General features: G+C 50.8%; 1 protein-coding gene across 4 annotated transcripts in view; it reads left to right on the top strand.

The window, feature by feature from the left end:
* The window catches only part of LOC142197029 (dual specificity testis-specific protein kinase 1-like), a 61,403-nt gene that overhangs the window by 40,441 nt on the left and 3,326 nt on the right, over window positions 1-17,636 (top strand). The window contains exons 2-9 of one of the 4 annotated variants that reach the window (XM_075267074.1): window positions 4,202-4,323; window positions 12,424-12,472; window positions 12,601-12,747; window positions 12,818-12,900; window positions 13,407-13,488; window positions 13,568-13,651; window positions 14,430-14,519; window positions 17,312-17,435. In XM_075267074.1, the coding sequence (XP_075123175.1) occupies window positions 4,202-4,323; window positions 12,424-12,472; window positions 12,601-12,747; window positions 12,818-12,900; window positions 13,407-13,488; window positions 13,568-13,651; window positions 14,430-14,519; window positions 17,312-17,435 (781 nt within the window). Of the gene's footprint in view, window positions 1-4,201; window positions 4,324-12,423; window positions 12,473-12,600; window positions 12,748-12,817; window positions 12,901-13,406; window positions 13,489-13,567; window positions 13,964-14,429; window positions 14,520-17,311; window positions 17,436-17,636 lie in introns of all 4 variants that reach the window. The other 3 variants (XM_075267065.1, XM_075267055.1, XM_075267048.1) reach the window with 3 other exon arrangements.

Here is a 17,636-nt window from a genome sequence, read left to right as displayed (position 1 = left end):
TTGTGCGCTCTCAGTAGCAGCAGAGGTTGTGCGCTCTCAGTAGTAGCAGAGGTTGTGCGCTCCCAGCAGCAGAGGTTGTGCGCTCCCAGCAGCAGAGGTTGTGCGCTCTCAGTAGCAGAGGTTGTGCGCTCTCAGTAGCAGAGGTTGTGCGCTCCTAGCAGCAGAGGTTGTGCGCTCTCAGTAGCAGCAGAGGTTGTGCGCTCCCAGTAGCAGCAGAGGTTGTGCGCTCTCAGTAGTAGCAGAGATTGTGCGCTCCTAGCAGCAGAGGTTGTGCGCTCTCAGTAGTAGCAGAGGTTGTGCGCTCCTAGCAGCAGAGGTTGTGCGCTCTCAGTAGCAGCAGAGGTTGTGCGCTCTCAGTAGTAGCAGAGGTTGTGCGCTCCTAGCAGCAGAGGTTGTGCGCTCTCAGTAGTAGCAGAGGTTGTGCGCTCCTAGCAGCAGAGGTTGTGCGCTCTCAGTAGCAGCAGAGGTTGTGCGCTCTCAGTAGTAGCAGAGGTTGTGTGCTCCTAGCAGCAGAGGTTGTGCGCTCTCAGTAGTAGCAGAGGTTGTGCGCTCCTAGCAGCAGAGGTTGTGCGCTCCCAGTAGTAGCAGAGGTTGTGCGCTCCTAGCAGCAGAGGTTGTGCGCTCTCAGTAGCAGAGGTTGTGCGCTCCTAGCAGCAGAGGTTGTGCGCTCGCAGCAGCAGAGGTTGTGCGCTCCCAGCAGCAGAGGTTGTGCGCTCCCAGCAGCAGAGGTTGTGCGCTCCTAGCAGCAGAGGTTGTGCGCTCTCAGTAGCAGCAGAGGTTGTGCGCTCCCAGTAGCAGCAGAGGTTGTGCGCTCTCAGTAGTAGCAGAGGTTGTGCGCTCCTAGCAGCAGAGGTTGTGCGCTCTCAGTAGTAGCAGAGGTTGTGCGCTCCTAGCAACAGAGGTTGTGCGCTCTCAGTAGTAGCAGAGGTTGTGCGCTCCCAGCAGCAGAGGTTGTGCGCTCTCAGTAGCAGAGGTTGTGCGCTCTCAGTAGCAGAGGTTGTGCGCTCTTAGTAGCAGAGGTTGTGCGCTCTCAGTAGCAGAGGTTGTGCGCTCCTAGCAGCAGAGGTTGTGCGCTCTCAGTAGTAGCAGAGGTTGTGCGCTCCTAGCAGCAGAGGTTGTGCGCTCTCAGTAGCAGCAGATGTTGTGCGCTCCCAGTAGCAGCAGAGGTTGTGCGCTCTCAGTAGTAGCAGAGATTGTGCGCTCCTAGCAGCAGAGGTTGTGCGCTCTCAGTAGTAGCAGAGGTTGTGCGCTCCTAGCAGCAGAGGTTGTGCGCTCTCAGTAGCAGCAGATGTTGTGCGCTCCCAGTAGCAGCAGAGGTTGTGCGCTCTCAGTAGTAGCAGAGATTGTGCGCTCCTAGCAGCAGAGGTTGTGCGCTCCCAGTAGCAGCAGAGGTTGTGCGCTCTCAGTAGTAGCAGAGATTGTGCGCTCCTAGCAGCAGAGGTTGTGCGCTCTCAGTAGCAGCAGAGGTTGTGCGCTCTCAGTAGTAGCAGAGGTTGTGCGCTCCTAGCAGCAGAGGTTGTGCGCTCTCAGTAGTAGCAGAGGTTGTGCGCTCCTAGCAGCAGAGGTTGTGCGCTCTCAGTAGCAGCAGAGGTTGTGCGCTCTCAGTAGTAGCAGAGGTTGTGCGCTCCTAGCAGCAGAGGTTGTGCGCTCTCAGTAGTAGCAGAGGTTGTGCGCTCCTAGCAGCAGAGGTTGTGCGCTCCCAGTAGCAGCAGAGGTTGTGCGCTCCCAGTAGCAGCAGAGGTTGTGCGCTCCTAGCAGCAGAGGTTGTGCGCTCTCAGTAAAAGAGGTTGTGCGCTCCTAGCAGCAGAGGTTGTGCGCTCGCAGTAGCAGAGGTTGTGCGCTCCCAGCAGCAGAGGTTGTGCGCTCTCAGTAGCAGCAGAGGTTGTGCGCTCCCAGTAGCAGCAGAGGTTGTGCGCTCTCAGTAGTAGCAGAGGTTGTGCGCTCCTAGCAGCAGAGGTTGTGCGCTCCCAGTAGCAGCAGAGGTTGTGCGCTCCTAGCAGCAGAGGTTGTGCGCTCTCAGTAGCAGAGGTTGTGCGCTCCTAGCAGCAGAGGTTGTGCGCTCGCAGTAGCAGAGGTTGTGCGCTCCTAGCAGCAGAGGTTGTGCGCTCTCAGTAGCAGCAGAGGTTGTGCGCTCCCAGTAGTAGCAGAGGTTGTGCGCTCTCAGTAGCAGCAGAGGTTGTGCGCTCTCAGTAGTAGCAGAGGTTGTGCGCTCTCAGTAGTAGCAGAGGTTGTGCGCTCCTAGCAGCAGAGGTTGTGCGCTCTCAGTAGTAGCAGAGGTTGTGCACTTCTAGCAACAGACGTTGTGCGCTCTCAGTAGCAGCAGAGGTTGTGCGCTCTCAGTAGTAGCAGAGGTTGTTCGCTCCTAGCAGCAGAGGTTGTGCGCTCCCAGTAGCAGCAGAGGTTGTGCGCTCCTAGTAGCAGCAGAGGTTGTGCGCTCCCAGTAGCAGCAGAGGTTGTGCGCTCCCAGTAGCAGCAGAGGTTGTGCGCTCCCAGTAGCAGCAGAGGTTGTGCGCTCCCAGTAGCAGCAGAGGTTGTGCGCTCTCAGTAGCAGAGGTTGTGCTCTCCCAGTAGCAGAGGTTGTGCGCTCCCAGTAGTAGCAGAGGTTGTGTGCTCCTAGCAGCAGAGGTTGTGCGCTCTCAGTAGCAGAGGTTGTGCTCTCCCAGTAGCAGCAGAGGTTGTGCGCTCCCAGTAGCAGCAGAGGTTGTGCGCTCCCAGTAGCAGCAGAGGTTGTGCGCTCCCAGTAGCAGCAGAGGTTGTGCGCTCCCAGTAGCAGCAGAGGTTGTGCGCTCCCAGTAGCAGCAGAGGTTGTGCGCTCCCAGTAGCAGCAGAGGTTGTGCGCTCCCAGTAGCAGCAGAGGTTGTGCGCTCCCAGTAGCAGCAGAGGTTGTGCGCTCTCAGTAGTAGCAGAGGTTGTGCGCTCCCAGCAGCAGAGGTTGTGCGCTCTCAGTAGCAGCAGAGGTTGTGCGCTCCCAGTAGCAGAGGTTGTGCGCTCCCAGTAGTAGCAGAGGTTGAGCGCTCCCAGTAGCAGCAGAGGTTGTGCGCTCCCAGTAGCAGCAGAGGTTGTGCGCTCCTAGTAGCAGCAGAGGTTGTGCGCTCCCAGTAGCAGCAGAGGTTGTGCGCTCCCAGTAGCAGCAGAGGTTGTGCGCTCCCAGTAGCAGCAGAGGTTGTGCGCTCCCAGTAGCAGCAGAGGTTGTGCGCTCTCAGTAGCAGAGGTTGTGCTCTCCCAGTAGCAGAGGTTGTGCGCTCCCAGTAGTAGCAGAGGTTGTGTGCTCCTAGCAGCAGAGGTTGTGCGCTCTCAGTAGCAGAGGTTGTGCTCTCCCAGTAGCAGCAGAGGTTGTGCGCTCCCAGTAGCAGCAGAGGTTGTGCGCTCCCAGTAGCAGCAGAGGTTGTGCGCTCCCAGTAGCAGCAGAGGTTGTGCGCTCCCAGTAGCAGCAGAGGTTGTGCGCTCCCAGTAGCAGCAGAGGTTGTGCGCTCCCAGTAGCAGCAGAGGTTGTGCGCTCCCAGTAGCAGCAGAGGTTGTGCGCTCCCAGTAGCAGCAGAGGTTGTGCGCTCTCAGTAGTAGCAGAGGTTGTGCGCTCCCAGCAGCAGAGGTTGTGCGCTCTCAGTAGCAGCAGAGGTTGTGCGCTCCCAGTAGCAGAGGTTGTGCGCTCCCAGTAGTAGCAGAGGTTGAGCGCTCCCAGTAGCAGCAGAGGTTGTGCGCTCTCAGTAGTAGCAGAGGTTGTGCGCTCCCAGTAGTAGCAGAGGTTGTGCGATCCCAGTAGCAGCAGAGGTTGTGCGCTCCCAGTAGCAGCAGAGGTTGTGCGCTCCTAGTAGCAGCAGAGGTTGTGCGCTCCTAGTAGCAGCAGAGGTTGTGCGCTCCCAGTAGCAGCAGAGGTTGTGCGCTCCCAGTAGCAGCAGAGGTTGTGCGCTCCCAGTAGCAGCAGAGGTTGTGCGCTCCCAGTAGCAGCAGAGGTTGTGCGCTCCCAGTAGCAGCAGAGGTTGTGCGCTCCCAGCAGCAGCAGAGGTTGTGCGCTCCCAGTAGTAGCAGAGGTTGTGCGCTCCCAGCAGCAGAGGTGATTGTATGCTGGACAGCCCAGTGGTCAGACTTCTCAGTCCATAGTTGTCGCTGTGTCGATGGTCAGTTGATGACACAGAGCGCTGTACAGGGATATGCGGGGTTCACATTAGGTCCTGATGACTGATCTTTGTCTTGGTGTCTCCAGGTTCGGCATCGCCAGTCCGGCCAAATCATGGTCCTGAAGATGAATAAGATGATGAGCAACCGTGCCAACATGCTCCGAGAGGTGCAGCTGATGAACAGACTGTGTCACCCCAATATCCTGAGGTAACGTCTATGCTCAGTCCCCAATACTCCTCATGCCATGTTTTACCTGATTATCACAATGTTCTGAGGTAAATGTCACCCCCATTCCACATATTCGCCATTAACCAAATCTCCGGGGGTGAATATCATCTTATGTTTACTCCAAGACTCCATCACCCCGAGGTAAAGGTCACCCCGATATCCTGAGGTAAAGGTCACCCTCATCCTATGTTTTACCCCATCACCCCGATATCCTGAGGTAAAGGTCGCCCTCATCTTATGTTTTACCGCATCACCCCGATATCCTGAGGTAAAGGTCGCCCTCATCTTATGTTTTACCCCATCACCCCGATATCCCGAGGTAAAGGTCGCCCTCATCTTATGTTTACTCCAAGACTCCATCATCCCGAGGTAAAGGTCACCCCGATATCCTGAGGTAAAGATCACCCTCATCCTATGTTTTACCCCATCACCCCAATATCCTGAGGTAAAGGTCGCCCTCATCTTATGTTTTACCGCATCACCCCGATATCCTGAGGTAAAGGTCGCCCTCATCTTATGTTTTACCGCATCACCCCGATATCCTGAGGTAAAGGTCGCCCTCATCTTATGTTTTACCCCATCACCCCGATATCCTGAGGTAAAGATCGCCCTCATCTTATGTTTTACCCCATCACCCCGATATCCTGAGGTAAAGGTTGCCCTCCTCTTATGTTTTACCCCATCACCCCGATATCCTGAGGTAAAGGTCACCCTCATCTTATGTTTTACCCCATCACCCCGATATCCTGAGGTAAAGGTCTCCCTCATCCTATGTTTTACCCCATCACCCCGATATCCTGAGGTAAAGGTCGCCCTCATCCTATGTTTTACCCCATCACCCCGATATCCTGAGGTAAAGGTCGCCCTCATCCTATGTTTTACCCCATCACCCCAATATCCTGAGGTAAAGGTCACCCTCATCCTATGTTTTACCCCATCACCCCGATATCCTGAGGTAAAGGTCACCCTCATCCTATGTTTTACCCCATCACCCCGATATCCTGAGGTAAAGGTCGCCCTCATCTTATGTTTTACCCCATCACCCCGATATCCTGAGGTAAAGGTCGCCCTCATCTTATGTTTTACCCCATCACCCCGATATCCTGAGGTAAAGGTCACCCTCATCTTATGTTTTACCCCATCACCCCGATATCCTGAGGTAAAGGTCGCCCTCATCCTGTGTTTTACCCCATCACCCCAATATCCTGAGGTAAAGGTCGCCCTCATCTTATGTTTTACCCCATCACCCCGATATCCTGAGGTAAAGGTTGCCCTCCTCTTATGTTTTACCCCATCACCCCGATATCCTGAGGTAAAGGTTGCCCTCCTCTTATGTTTTACCCCATCACCCCGATATCCTGAGGTAAAGATCACCCTCATCATATGTTTTACCCCATCACCCCGATATCCTGAGGTAAAGGTCGTCCTCATCTTATGTTTTACCCCATCACCCCGATATCCTGAGGTAAAGGTCGCCCTCATCCTATGTTTTATCCCATCACCCCGATATCCTGAGGTAAAGGTCGCCCTCATCCTATGTTTTACCCCATCACCCCGATATCCTGAGGTAAAGGTCGCCCTCATCCTGTGTTTTACCCCATCACCCCGATATCCTGAGGTAAAGGTCACCCTCATCTTATGTTTTACCCCGTCACTTTAATATCCTGAGGTAAAGGTCGCCCTCATCCTATGTTTTACCCCATCACCCTGATAACCTGAGGTAAAGGTCGCCCTCATCCTATGTTTTACCCCATCACCTCGATATCCTGAGGTAAAGGTCGCCCTCATCCTGTGTTTTACCCCATCACCCCGATATCCTGAGGTAAAGGTCGTCCTCATCCTATGTTTTACCCCATCACCCTGATATACTGAGGTAAAGGTCGCCCTCATCCTATGTTTTACCCCATCACCTCGATATCCTGAGGTAAAGGTCGCCCTCATCCTATGTTTTACCCCATCATCCCGATATACTGAGGTAAAGATCACCCTCATCCTATGTTTTACCCCATCACCCCGATATCCTGAGGTAAAGGTCGCCCTCATCCTATGTTTTACCCCGTCACTTTAATATCCTGAGGTAAAGGTCGCGCTCATCTTATGTTTTACTCCATCACCCCGATATCCTGATGTAAAGGTCGCCCTCATCTTATGTTTTACCCCATCACCCTGATATCCTGAGGTAAAGGTCGCCCTCATCTTATGTTTTACCCCATCACCCCGATATCCTGAGGTAAAGATCACCCTCATCTTATGTTTTACCCCATCACCCTGATATCCTGAGGTAAAGGTCGCCCTCATCTTATGTTTTACCCCATCACCCCGATATCCTGAGGTAAAGGTCTCCCTCATCTTATGTTTTACCCCATCACCCCGATATCCTGAGGTAAAGGTCGCCCTCATCTTATGTTTCACCCCATCACCCTGATATCCTGAGGTAAAGGTCGCCCTCATCTTATGTTTTACCCCATCACCCCGATATCCTGAGGTAAAGGTCGCCCTTATCTTATGTTTTACCCCATCACCCCGATATCCTGAGGTAAAGGTTGCTCTCCTCCTATGTTTTACCCCATCACCCCGATATCCTGAGGTAAAGGTCGTCCTCATCCTATGTTTTACCCCATCACCCCGATATCCTGAGGTAAAGGTCGCCCTCATCCTATGTTTTACCCCATCACCCCAATATCCTGAGGTAAAGGTCGCCCTCATCCTATGTTTTACCCCATCACCCCGATATCCTGAGGTAAAGGTTGCTCTCCTCCTATGTTTTACCCCATCACCCCGATATCCTGAGGTAAAGGTTGCTCTCCTCCTATGTTTTACCCCATCACCCCGATATCCTGAGGTAAAGGTTGCTCTCCTCCTATGTTTTACCCCATCACCCCGATATCCTGAGGTAAAGGTCGCCCTCATCCTATGTTTTACCCCATCACCCCGATATCCTGAAGTAAAGGTCACCCTCATCCTATGTTTTACCCCATCACCCCGATATCCTGAGGTAAAGGTCGTCCTCATCCTATGTTTTACCCCATCATCCCGATATACTGAGGTAAAGATCACCCTCATCCTATGTTTTACCCCATCACCCCGATATAATGAGGTAAAGGTCACCCTCATCCTATGTTTTACCCCATCACCCCGATATCCTGAGGTAAAGGTTGCTCTCCTCCTATGTTTTACCCCATCACCCCGATATCCTGAGGTAAAGGTCTCCCTCATCTTATGTTTTACCCCATCACCCCGATATCCTGAGGTAAAGGTCGCCCTCATCTTATGTTTTACCCCATCACCCTGATAACCTGAGGTAAAGGTCGCCCTCATCCTATGTTTTACCCCATCACCTCGATATCCTGAGGTAAAGGTCGCCCTCATCCTGTGTTTTACCCCATCACCCCGATATCCTGAGGTAAAGGTCGTCCTCATCCTATGTTTTACCCCATCACCCTGATATACTGAGGTAAAGGTCGCCCTCATCCTATGTTTTACCCCATCACCTCGATATCCTGAGGTAAAGGTCGCCCTCATCCTATGTTTTACCCCATCATCCCGATATACTGAGGTAAAGATCACCCTCATCCTATGTTTTACCCCATCACCCCGATATCCTGAGGTAAAGGTCGCCCTCATCCTATGTTTTACCCCGTCACTTTAATATCCTGAGGTAAAGGTCGCGCTCATCTTATGTTTTACCCCATCACCCCGATATCCTGAGGTAAAGATCACCCTCATCTTATGTTTTACCCCATCACCCTGATATCCTGAGGTAAAGGTCGCCCTCATCTTATGTTTTACCCCATCACCCCGATATCCTGAGGTAAAGGTCTCCCTCATCTTATGTTTTACCGCATCACCCCGATATCCTGAGGTAAAGGTCGCCCTCATCTTATGTTTTACCGCATCACCCCGATATCCTGAGGTAAAGGTCGCCCTCATCTTATGTTTTACCCCATCACCCCGATATCCTGAGGTAAAGATCGCCCTCATCTTATGTTTTACCCCATCACCCCGATATCCTGAGGTAAAGGTTGCCCTCCTCTTATGTTTTACCCCATCACCCCGATATCCTGAGGTAAAGGTTGCCCTCCTCTTATGTTTTACCCCATCACCCCGATATCCTGAGGTAAAGATCACCCTCATCATATGTTTTACCCCATCACCCCGATATCCTGAGGTAAAGGTCGTCCTCATCTTATGTTTTACCCCATCACCCCGATATCCTGAGGTAAAGGTCGCCCTCATCCTATGTTTTATCCCATCACCCCGATATCCTGAGGTAAAGGTCGCCCTCATCCTATGTTTTACCCCATCACCCCGATATCCTGAGGTAAAGGTCGCCCTCATCCTGTGTTTTACCCCATCACCCCGATATCCTGAGGTAAAGGTCACCCTCATCTTATGTTTTACCCCGTCACTTTAATATCCTGAGGTAAAGGTCGCCCTCATCCTATGTTTTACCCCATCACCCTGATAACCTGAGGTAAAGGTCGCCCTCATCCTATGTTTTACCCCATCACCTCGATATCCTGAGGTAAAGGTCGCCCTCATCCTGTGTTTTACCCCATCACCCCGATATCCTGAGGTAAAGGTCGTCCTCATCCTATGTTTTACCCCATCACCCTGATATACTGAGGTAAAGGTCGCCCTCATCCTATGTTTTACCCCATCACCTCGATATCCTGAGGTAAAGGTCGCCCTCATCCTATGTTTTACCCCATCATCCCGATATACTGAGGTAAAGACCACCCTCATCCTATGTTTTACCCCATCACCCCGATATCCTGAGGTAAAGGTCGCCCTCATCCTATGTTTTACCCCGTCACTTTAATATCCTGAGGTAAAGGTCGCGCTCATCTTATGTTTTACCCCATCACCCCGATATCCTGAGGTAAAGATCACCCTCATCTTATGTTTTACCCCATCACCCTGATATCCTGAGGTAAAGGTCGCCCTCATCTTATGTTTTACCCCATCACCCCGATATCCTGAGGTAAAGGTCTCCCTCATCTTATGTTTTACCCCATCACCCCGATATCCTGAGGTAAAGGTCGCCCTCATCTTATGTTTCACCCCATCACCCTGATATCCTGAGGTAAAGGTCGCCCTCATCTTATGTTTTACCCCATCACCCCGATATCCTGAGGTAAAGGTCGCCCTTATCTTATGTTTTACCCCATCACCCCGATATCCTGAGGTAAAGGTTGCTCTCCTCCTATGTTTTACCCCATCACCCCGATATCCTGAGGTAAAGGTCGTCATCCTATGTTTTACCCCATCACCCCGATATCCTGAGGTAAAGGTCGCCCTCATCCTATGTTTTACCCCATCACCCCAATATCCTGAGGTAAAGGTCGCCCTCATCCTATGTTTTACCCCATCACCCCGATATCCTGAGGTAAAGGTTGCTCTCCTCCTATGTTTTACCCCATCACCCCGATATCCTGAGGTAAAGGTTGCTCTCCTCCTATGTTTTACCCCATCACCCCGATATCCTGAGGTAAAGGTTGCTCTCCTCCTATGTTTTACCCCATCACCCCGATATCCTGAGGTAAAGGTCGCCCTCATCCTATGTTTTACCCCATCACCCCGATATCCTGAAGTAAAGGTCACCCTCATCCTATGTTTTACCCCATCACCCCGATATCCTGAGGTAAAGGTCGTCCTCATCCTATGTTTTACCCCATCATCCCGATATACTGAGGTAAAGATCACCCTCATCCTATGTTTTACCCCATCACCCCGATATAATGAGGTAAAGGTCACCCTCATCCTATGTTTTACCCCATCACCCCGATATCCTGAGGTAAAGGTTGCTCTCCTCCTATGTTTTACCCCATCACCCCGATATCCTGAGGTAAAGGTCTCCCTCATCTTATGTTTTACCCCATCACCCCGATATCCTGAGGTAAAGGTCGCCCTCATCTTATGTTTTACCCCATCACCCCGATATCCTGAGGTAAAGGTCGCGCTCATCTTATGTTTTACCCCATCACCCCGATATCCTGAGGTAAAGGTCGCCCTCATCCTGTGTTTTACCCCATCACCCTGATATCCTGAGGTAAAGGTCACCCTCATCCTATGTTTTACCCCATCACCCCGATATCCTGAGGTAAAGGTTGCTCTCCTCCTATGTTTTACCCCATCACCCCGATATCCTGAGGTAAAGGTCTCCCTCATCTTATGTTTTACCCCATCACCCCGATATCCTGAGGTAAAGGTCGCCCTCATCTTATGTTTTACCCCATCACCCCGATATCCTGAGGTAAAGGTCGCGCTCATCTTATGTTTTACCCCATCACCCCGATATTCTGAGGTAAAGGTCGCCCTCATCTTGTGTTTTACCCCATCACCCCGATATCCTGAGGTAAAGGTCGCCCTCATCTTGTGTTTTACCCCATCACCCCGATATCCTGAGGTAAAGGTCACCCTCATCCTATGTTTTACCCCATCACCCCGATATCCTGAGGTAAAGGTTGCTCTCCTCCTATGTTTTACCCCATCACCCCGATATCCTGAGGTAAAGGTCTCCCTCATCTTATGTTTTACCCCATCACCCCGATATCCTGAGGTAAAGGTCGCCCTCATCCTGTGTTTTACCCCATCACCCCGATATCCTGAGGTAAAGGTCGCCCTCATCTTATGTTTTACCCCATCACCCCGATATTCTGAGGTAAAGGTCGCCCTCATCCTGTGTTTTACCCCATCACCCCGATATCCTGAGGTAAAGATCGCCCTCATCCTATGTTTTACCCCATCACCCCGATATCCTGAGGTAAAGGTCGCCCTCATCTTATGTTTTACCCCATCACCCCGATATCCTGAGGTAAAGGTCGCCCTCATCTTATGTTTTACCCCATCACCCCGATATTCTGAGGTAAAGGTAGCCCTCATCTTGTGTTTTACCCCATCACCCCGATATCCTGAGGTAAAGGTCGCCCTCATCTTATGTTTTACCCCATCACCCCGATATCCTGAGGTAAAGGTCGCCCTCATCCTATGTTTTACCCCATCACCCCGATATCCTGAGGTAAAGGTCGCCCTCATCTTATGTTTTACCCCATCACCCCAATATCCTGAGGTAAAGGTCGCCCTCATCTTATGTTTTACCCCATCACCCCAATATCCTGAGGTAAAGGTCGCCCTCATCTTATGTTTTACCCCATCACCCCAATATCCTGAGGTAAAGGTCTCCCTCATCTTATGTTTTACCCCATCACCCCAATATCCTGAGGTAAAGGTCGCCCTCATCTTATGTTTTACCCCATCACCCCAATATCCTGAGGTAAAGGTCGCCCTCATCTTATGTTTTACCCCATCACCCTGATATCCTGAGGTAAAGGTCGCCCTCATCTTATGTTTTACCCCATCACCCCGATATCCTGAGGTAAAGGTCGCCCTCATCTTATGTTTTACCCCATCACCCCGATATCCTGAGGTAAAGGTCGCCCTCATCTTATGTTTTACCCCGTCACTTTAATATCCTGAGGTAAAGATCACCCTCATCTTATGTTTTACCCCATCACCCCGATATCCTGAGGTAAAGGTCGTCCTCATCTTATGTTTTACCCCATCACCCCGATATCCTGAGGTAAAGGTCGCCCTCATCTTATGTTTTACCCCATTACCCCGATATCCTGAGGTAAAGATCACCCTCATCTTATGTTTTACCCCATCACCCCGATATCCTGAGGTAAAGGTCGCCCTCATCTTATGTTTTACCCAATCACCCTGATATCCTGAGGTAAAGGTCGCCCTCATCCTATGTTTTACCCCGTCACCCGATATCCTGAGGTAAAGGTCGCCCTCATCTTATGTTTTACCCCATTACCCCGATATCCTGAGGTAAAGGTCGCCCTCATCCTATGTTTTACCCCATCACCCCGATATCCTGAGGTAAAGGTTCCTGAGGTAAAGGTCACCCTCTTTCTACATTTTTCCCCAATTTTCTGTCATGCCCTTGGATATGTTGATCCTCTATGATCGCCCCGGTCAGCCCCGGTTTAGTCCTGTCGGCCATGTTCTGTGTGACGCAGTTACGCCCGGTGGTGGGCGGAGCTTTTACCCTTCTTTCTTTCTCTTGTCTAGGTTTATGGGTGTGTGTGTGCAGCAGGGGCAGCTTCACGCCCTCACAGAGGTAAGTCCAGGGGTGTATTGGCGTTCACCAGATATGAGGGGGGTGAATTCTCAATATGTAGGGGGAGCCCCTCTGGGGGTATTTACATAGGACTGCAGGGGGCGCCCTCATCTCTCCTCTCCTTCCAGTACATTAATGGTGGTAACCTGGAGCAGCTTCTGCAAAGTGGGGACCCCCTGTCCTGGTCCGTGCGGGTCACGCTGAGCCGAGACATCGCCCTGGGCCTGCGCTACCTGCACTCTAAGGGTGTCTTCCACCGTGACCTCACCTCCAAGGTAACGACCCTGCTGCTGTGAGCGGCCGACCCCGCGCCGTACCGATCCTGACTGATTTGCTCTCTCCTAGAACTGCCTGGTGCGTTACGACGACAGCGGCTACACCGGCGTGGTGGCAGATTTTGGTTTGGCTGAAAAAATTCCGGATCGCAGGTGAGAGCGCAGCGTCATGTGACTGCGCTAGAGGAGGAGACATTGTGCAAGTATTGGTGCAACTCATCGTCAGAACATGTATAGAGCGATGCTCTGCAGCACAGTACAGTTACATGTACAGAGCGATGCTCTGCAGCACAGTACAGTTACATGTATAGAGCGATGCTCTGCGGCACAGTACAGTTATGTCAGTTACATGTAAGGAGTGATGCTCTGCAGCACAGTACAGTTATATGTCAGTTACATGTAAAGAGCGATGCACTGCAGCACAATAGAGTTACATGTAAGGAGCGATGCTCTGCAGCACAGTACAGTTATATGTCAGTTACATGTATAGAGCGATGCTCTGCAGCACAGTACAGTTACATGTAAAGAGCGATGCACTGCAGCACAGTACAGTTACATGTAAGGAGCGATGCTCTGCAGCACAGTACAGTTACATGTAAGGAGCGATGCTCTGCAGCACTGTGTTCTGCTCTGCTCATCCCCGGCCCTCTCTCTTGCAGTCAGACGGAGCCGCTCTCGGTGGTTGGCTCCCCCTACTGGATGGCCCCTGAAGTCCTGCGGGGGGATGTGTACAATGAGAAGGTAAGCAGGGGTTGCTGGTACTTGTGGTACCGGATAATTTGGGCTCCGCCCCTTCACACCGCCTTCTCTCCAATTACAGGCCGACGTCTTCGCCTTTGGAATCATATTATGTGAGATAATCGCCCGGATTCCCGCAGACCCCGACTTTCTGCCCCGCACTGAGGTGAGTCCTCCAGACCCCGACTATCTGCCCCGCACTGAGGTGAGTCCTCCAGACCCCGACTTTCTGCCCCGCACTGAGGTGAGTCCTCCAGACCCCGACTATCTGCCCCGCACTGAGGTGAGTCCCCCAGACCCCGACTATCTGCCCCGCACTGAGGTGAGTCCTCCAGACCCCGACTATCTGCCCCGCACTGAGGTGAGTCCCCCAGACCCCGACTATCTGCCCCGCACTGAGGTGAGTCCTCCAGACCCCGACTATCTGCCCCGCACTGAGGTGAGTCCCCCAGACCCCGACTATCTGCCCCGCACTGAGGTGAGTCCTCCAGACCCCGACTATCTGCCCCGCACTGAGCTGAGTCCTCCAGTGAGGCCGGTATTATACACATGTAATAGTAGATCCCGGCAGATCCCATCGCTGATCCTCTTGATCTGGGGGCCATCTAGTGCTCACACTTGGGTATTACATGTAGATGTTGTAGCTGTTTATGGTCAAAGCTCGATGACGTCTTCAGCGCGAACCTGATTAGACGTGGCCGTGACCAAGAGTCACATGGTAGGAGGCAAATACCGAGGTCATGTGACTGGTGTGTAGGTGTCACCGATGTCACATGTGTTTACGTCCCCTGAGGCTCCGGGGACCGGCACTGAGTGTTACCTCTGCTCCTCCTGTAGGACATGTCCCTCTTGTAGACATCTTGGTACTTCCCATAGTTCTGTGTGTCCTCTCCTGTACATCGGGGTATCGTGTCCTCTCTTATTTACTGCTCTGATTTCTGCAGGACTTTGGTTTGGATATCACGTCGTTCCGGGAGATGGTCCCTTCTGACTGCCCGCCTGCCTTCCTACAGCTGGCGATCCACTGCTGCCGAGTACGTGCTGTCATGTCATTGGTCAGATCAGGGTCTATATTCAGTATATAGAATAGTAGTGTCCTCCTGATAACCAGCCATGATGTCCTTATTGTGGTCGGGTTATCTTCTCATACATGTAGTGTCCCCTCCTGATAACCAGCCATGATGTCCTTATTGTGGTCGGGTTATCTTCTCATACATGTAGTGTCCTCTCCTGATAACAGCCATGATGTCCTTATTGTGGACAGGTTATCTTCTCATACATGTAGTGTCCTCTCCTGATAACAGCCATGATGTCCTTATTGTGGTCAGGTTATCTTCTCATACATGTAGTGTCCTCCTGATAACCAGCCATGATGTCCTTATTGTGGTCGGGTTATCTTCTCATACATGTAGTGTCCTCTCCTGATAACCAGCCATGATGTCCTTATTGTGGTCAGGTTATCTTCTCATACATGTAGTGTCCTCCTGATAACCAGCCATGATGTCCTTATTGTGGTCAGGTTATCTTCTCATACATGTAGTGTCCCCTCCTGATAACCAGCCATGATGTCCTTATTGTGGTCGGGTTATCTTCTCATACATGTAGTGTCCTCCTGATAACCAGCCATGATGTCCTTATTGTGGTCGGGTTATCTTCTCATACATGTAGTGTCCTCCTGATAACCAGCCATGATGTCCTTATTGTGGTCGGGTTATCTTCTCATACATGTAGTGTCCTCCTGATAACCAGCCATGATGTCCTTATTGTGGTCAGGTTATCTTCTCATACATGTAGTGTCCTCTCCTGATAACAGCCATGATGTCCTTATTGTGGTCGGGTTATCTTCCCATACATGTAGTGTCCTCCTGATAACCAGCCATGATGTCCTTATTGTGGTCAGGTTATCTTCTCATACATGTAGTGCCCTCCTGATATCCAGCCACGATGTCCTTATTGTGGTCAGGTTATCTTCTCATACATGTAGTGTCCTCTCCTGATAACCAGCCATGATGTCCTTATTGTGGTCGGGTTATCTTCCCATACATGTAGTGTCCTCCTGATAACCAGCCATGATGTCCTTATTGTGGTCGGGTTATCTTCTCATACATGTAGTGTTCCCTCCTGATAACAGCCATGATGTCCTTATTGTGGTCGGGTTATCTTCCCATACATGTAGTGTCCTCCTGATAACCAGCCATGATGTCCTTATTGTGGTCGGGTTATCTTCTCATACATGTAGTGTCCTCCTGATAACCAGCCATGATGTCCTTATTGTGGTCAGGTTATCTTCTCATACATGTAGTGTCCTCCTGATAACCAGCCATGATGTCCTTATTGTGGTCAGATTATCTTCTCATACATGTAGTGTCCTCTCCTGATAACCAGCCACGATGTCCTTATTGTGGTCAGGTTATCTTCTCATACATGTAGTGTCCTCTCCTGATAACAGCCATGATGTCCTTATTGTGGTCGGGTTATCTTCCCATACATGTAGTGTCCTCCTGATAACCAGCTATGATGTCCTTATTGTGGTCGGGTTATCTTCTCATACATGTAGTGACCTCCTGATAACCAGCCATGATGTCCTTATAGGGGTCAGGTTATCTTCTCATTCCTGTAGTGTCCTCTCCTGATAACCAGCCATGATGTCCTTATAGGGGTCAGGTTATCTTCTCATACATGTAGTGTCCTCCTGATAACCAGCCATGATGTCCTTATTGTGGTCGGGTTATCTTCTCATACATGTAGTGACCTCCTGATAACCAGCCATGATGTCCTTATTGTGGTCGGGTTATCTTCTCATACATGTAGTGACCTCCTGATAACCAGCCATGATGTCCTTATTGTGGTCAGGTTATCTTCTCATACATGTAGTGTCCTCCTGATAACCAGCCATGATGTCCTTATTGTGGTCAGGTTATCTTCTCATACATGTAGTGTCCTCCTGATAACCAGCCATGATGTCCTTATTGTGGTCAGGTTATCTTCTCATACATGTAGTGTCCTCCTGATAACCAGCCAAGATGTCCTTATTGTGGTCAGGTTATCTTCTCATACATGTAGTATCCTCCTGATAACCAGCCATGATGTCCTTATTGTGGTCAGGTTATCTTCTCATACATGTAGTGTCCTCCTGATAACCAGCCATGATGTCCTTATAGGGGTCAGGTTATCTTCTCATTCCTGTAGTGTCCTCTCCTGATAACCAGCCATGATGTCCTTATAGGGGTCAGGTTATCTTCTCATACATGTAGTGTCCTCCTGATAACCAGCCATGATGTCCTTATTGTGGTCGGGTTATCTTCTCATACATGTAGTGACCTCCTGATAACCAGCCATGATGTCCTTATTGTGGTCGGGTTATCTTCTCATACATGTAGTGACCTCCTGATAACCAGCCATGATGTCCTTATTGTGGTCAGGTTATCTTCTCATACATGTAGTGTCCTCCTGATAACCAGCCATGATGTCCTTATTGTGGTCAGGTTATCTTCTCATACATGTAGTGTCCTCCTGATAACCAGCCATGATGTCCTTATTGTGGTCAGGTTATCTTCTCATACATGTAGTGTCCTCCTGATAACCAGCCAAGATGTCCTTATTGTGGTCAGGTTATCTTCTCATACATGTAGTGTCCTCCTGATAACCAGCCATGATGTCCTTATTGTGGTCAGGTTATCTTCTCATACATGTAGTGTCCTCCTGATAACCAGCCATGATGTCCTTATTGTGGTCAGGTTATCTTCTCATACATGTAGTGACCTGCTACTGTTGAAGTGAAATTCCCTGTAATAATTTGAGTGAAACGTTTCCTTTTTGCCTGTAGATCACACCGGAGTCCAGGCCGTCCTTCTGTGAGGTGAGTCAGCGACTTGAAGCCATCCTGGATAGTATGGATACCCCGATGTCACCCCAGAAAGATATTTTGGAGCTGGAAACACCATTAAGTGGTGAGTATTTGGAGATCTATGGCCTAACATACCTGTGGATAGTTGTTATACCGGTGGGTCGTTGTTATACTGTTGGGTCGTTGTTATACTGTTGGGTCGTTCTTATACTGTTGGGTCGTTGATATACCGATGGGGCGTTGTTATATCGGTGGGTCCTTGTTATACCGGTGGCTAGTTGTTATACCGGTGGCTAGTTGTTAT

The sequence above is a fragment of the Leptodactylus fuscus genome, chromosome 1 (assembly GCF_031893055.1).
Source record: "Leptodactylus fuscus isolate aLepFus1 chromosome 1, aLepFus1.hap2, whole genome shotgun sequence".
Taxonomy (NCBI): domain Eukaryota; kingdom Metazoa; phylum Chordata; class Amphibia; order Anura; family Leptodactylidae; genus Leptodactylus; species Leptodactylus fuscus.
The sequence above is the reverse complement of the archived record's forward strand: the minus strand, read 5'-3'. Positions and strand labels throughout refer to the sequence as shown.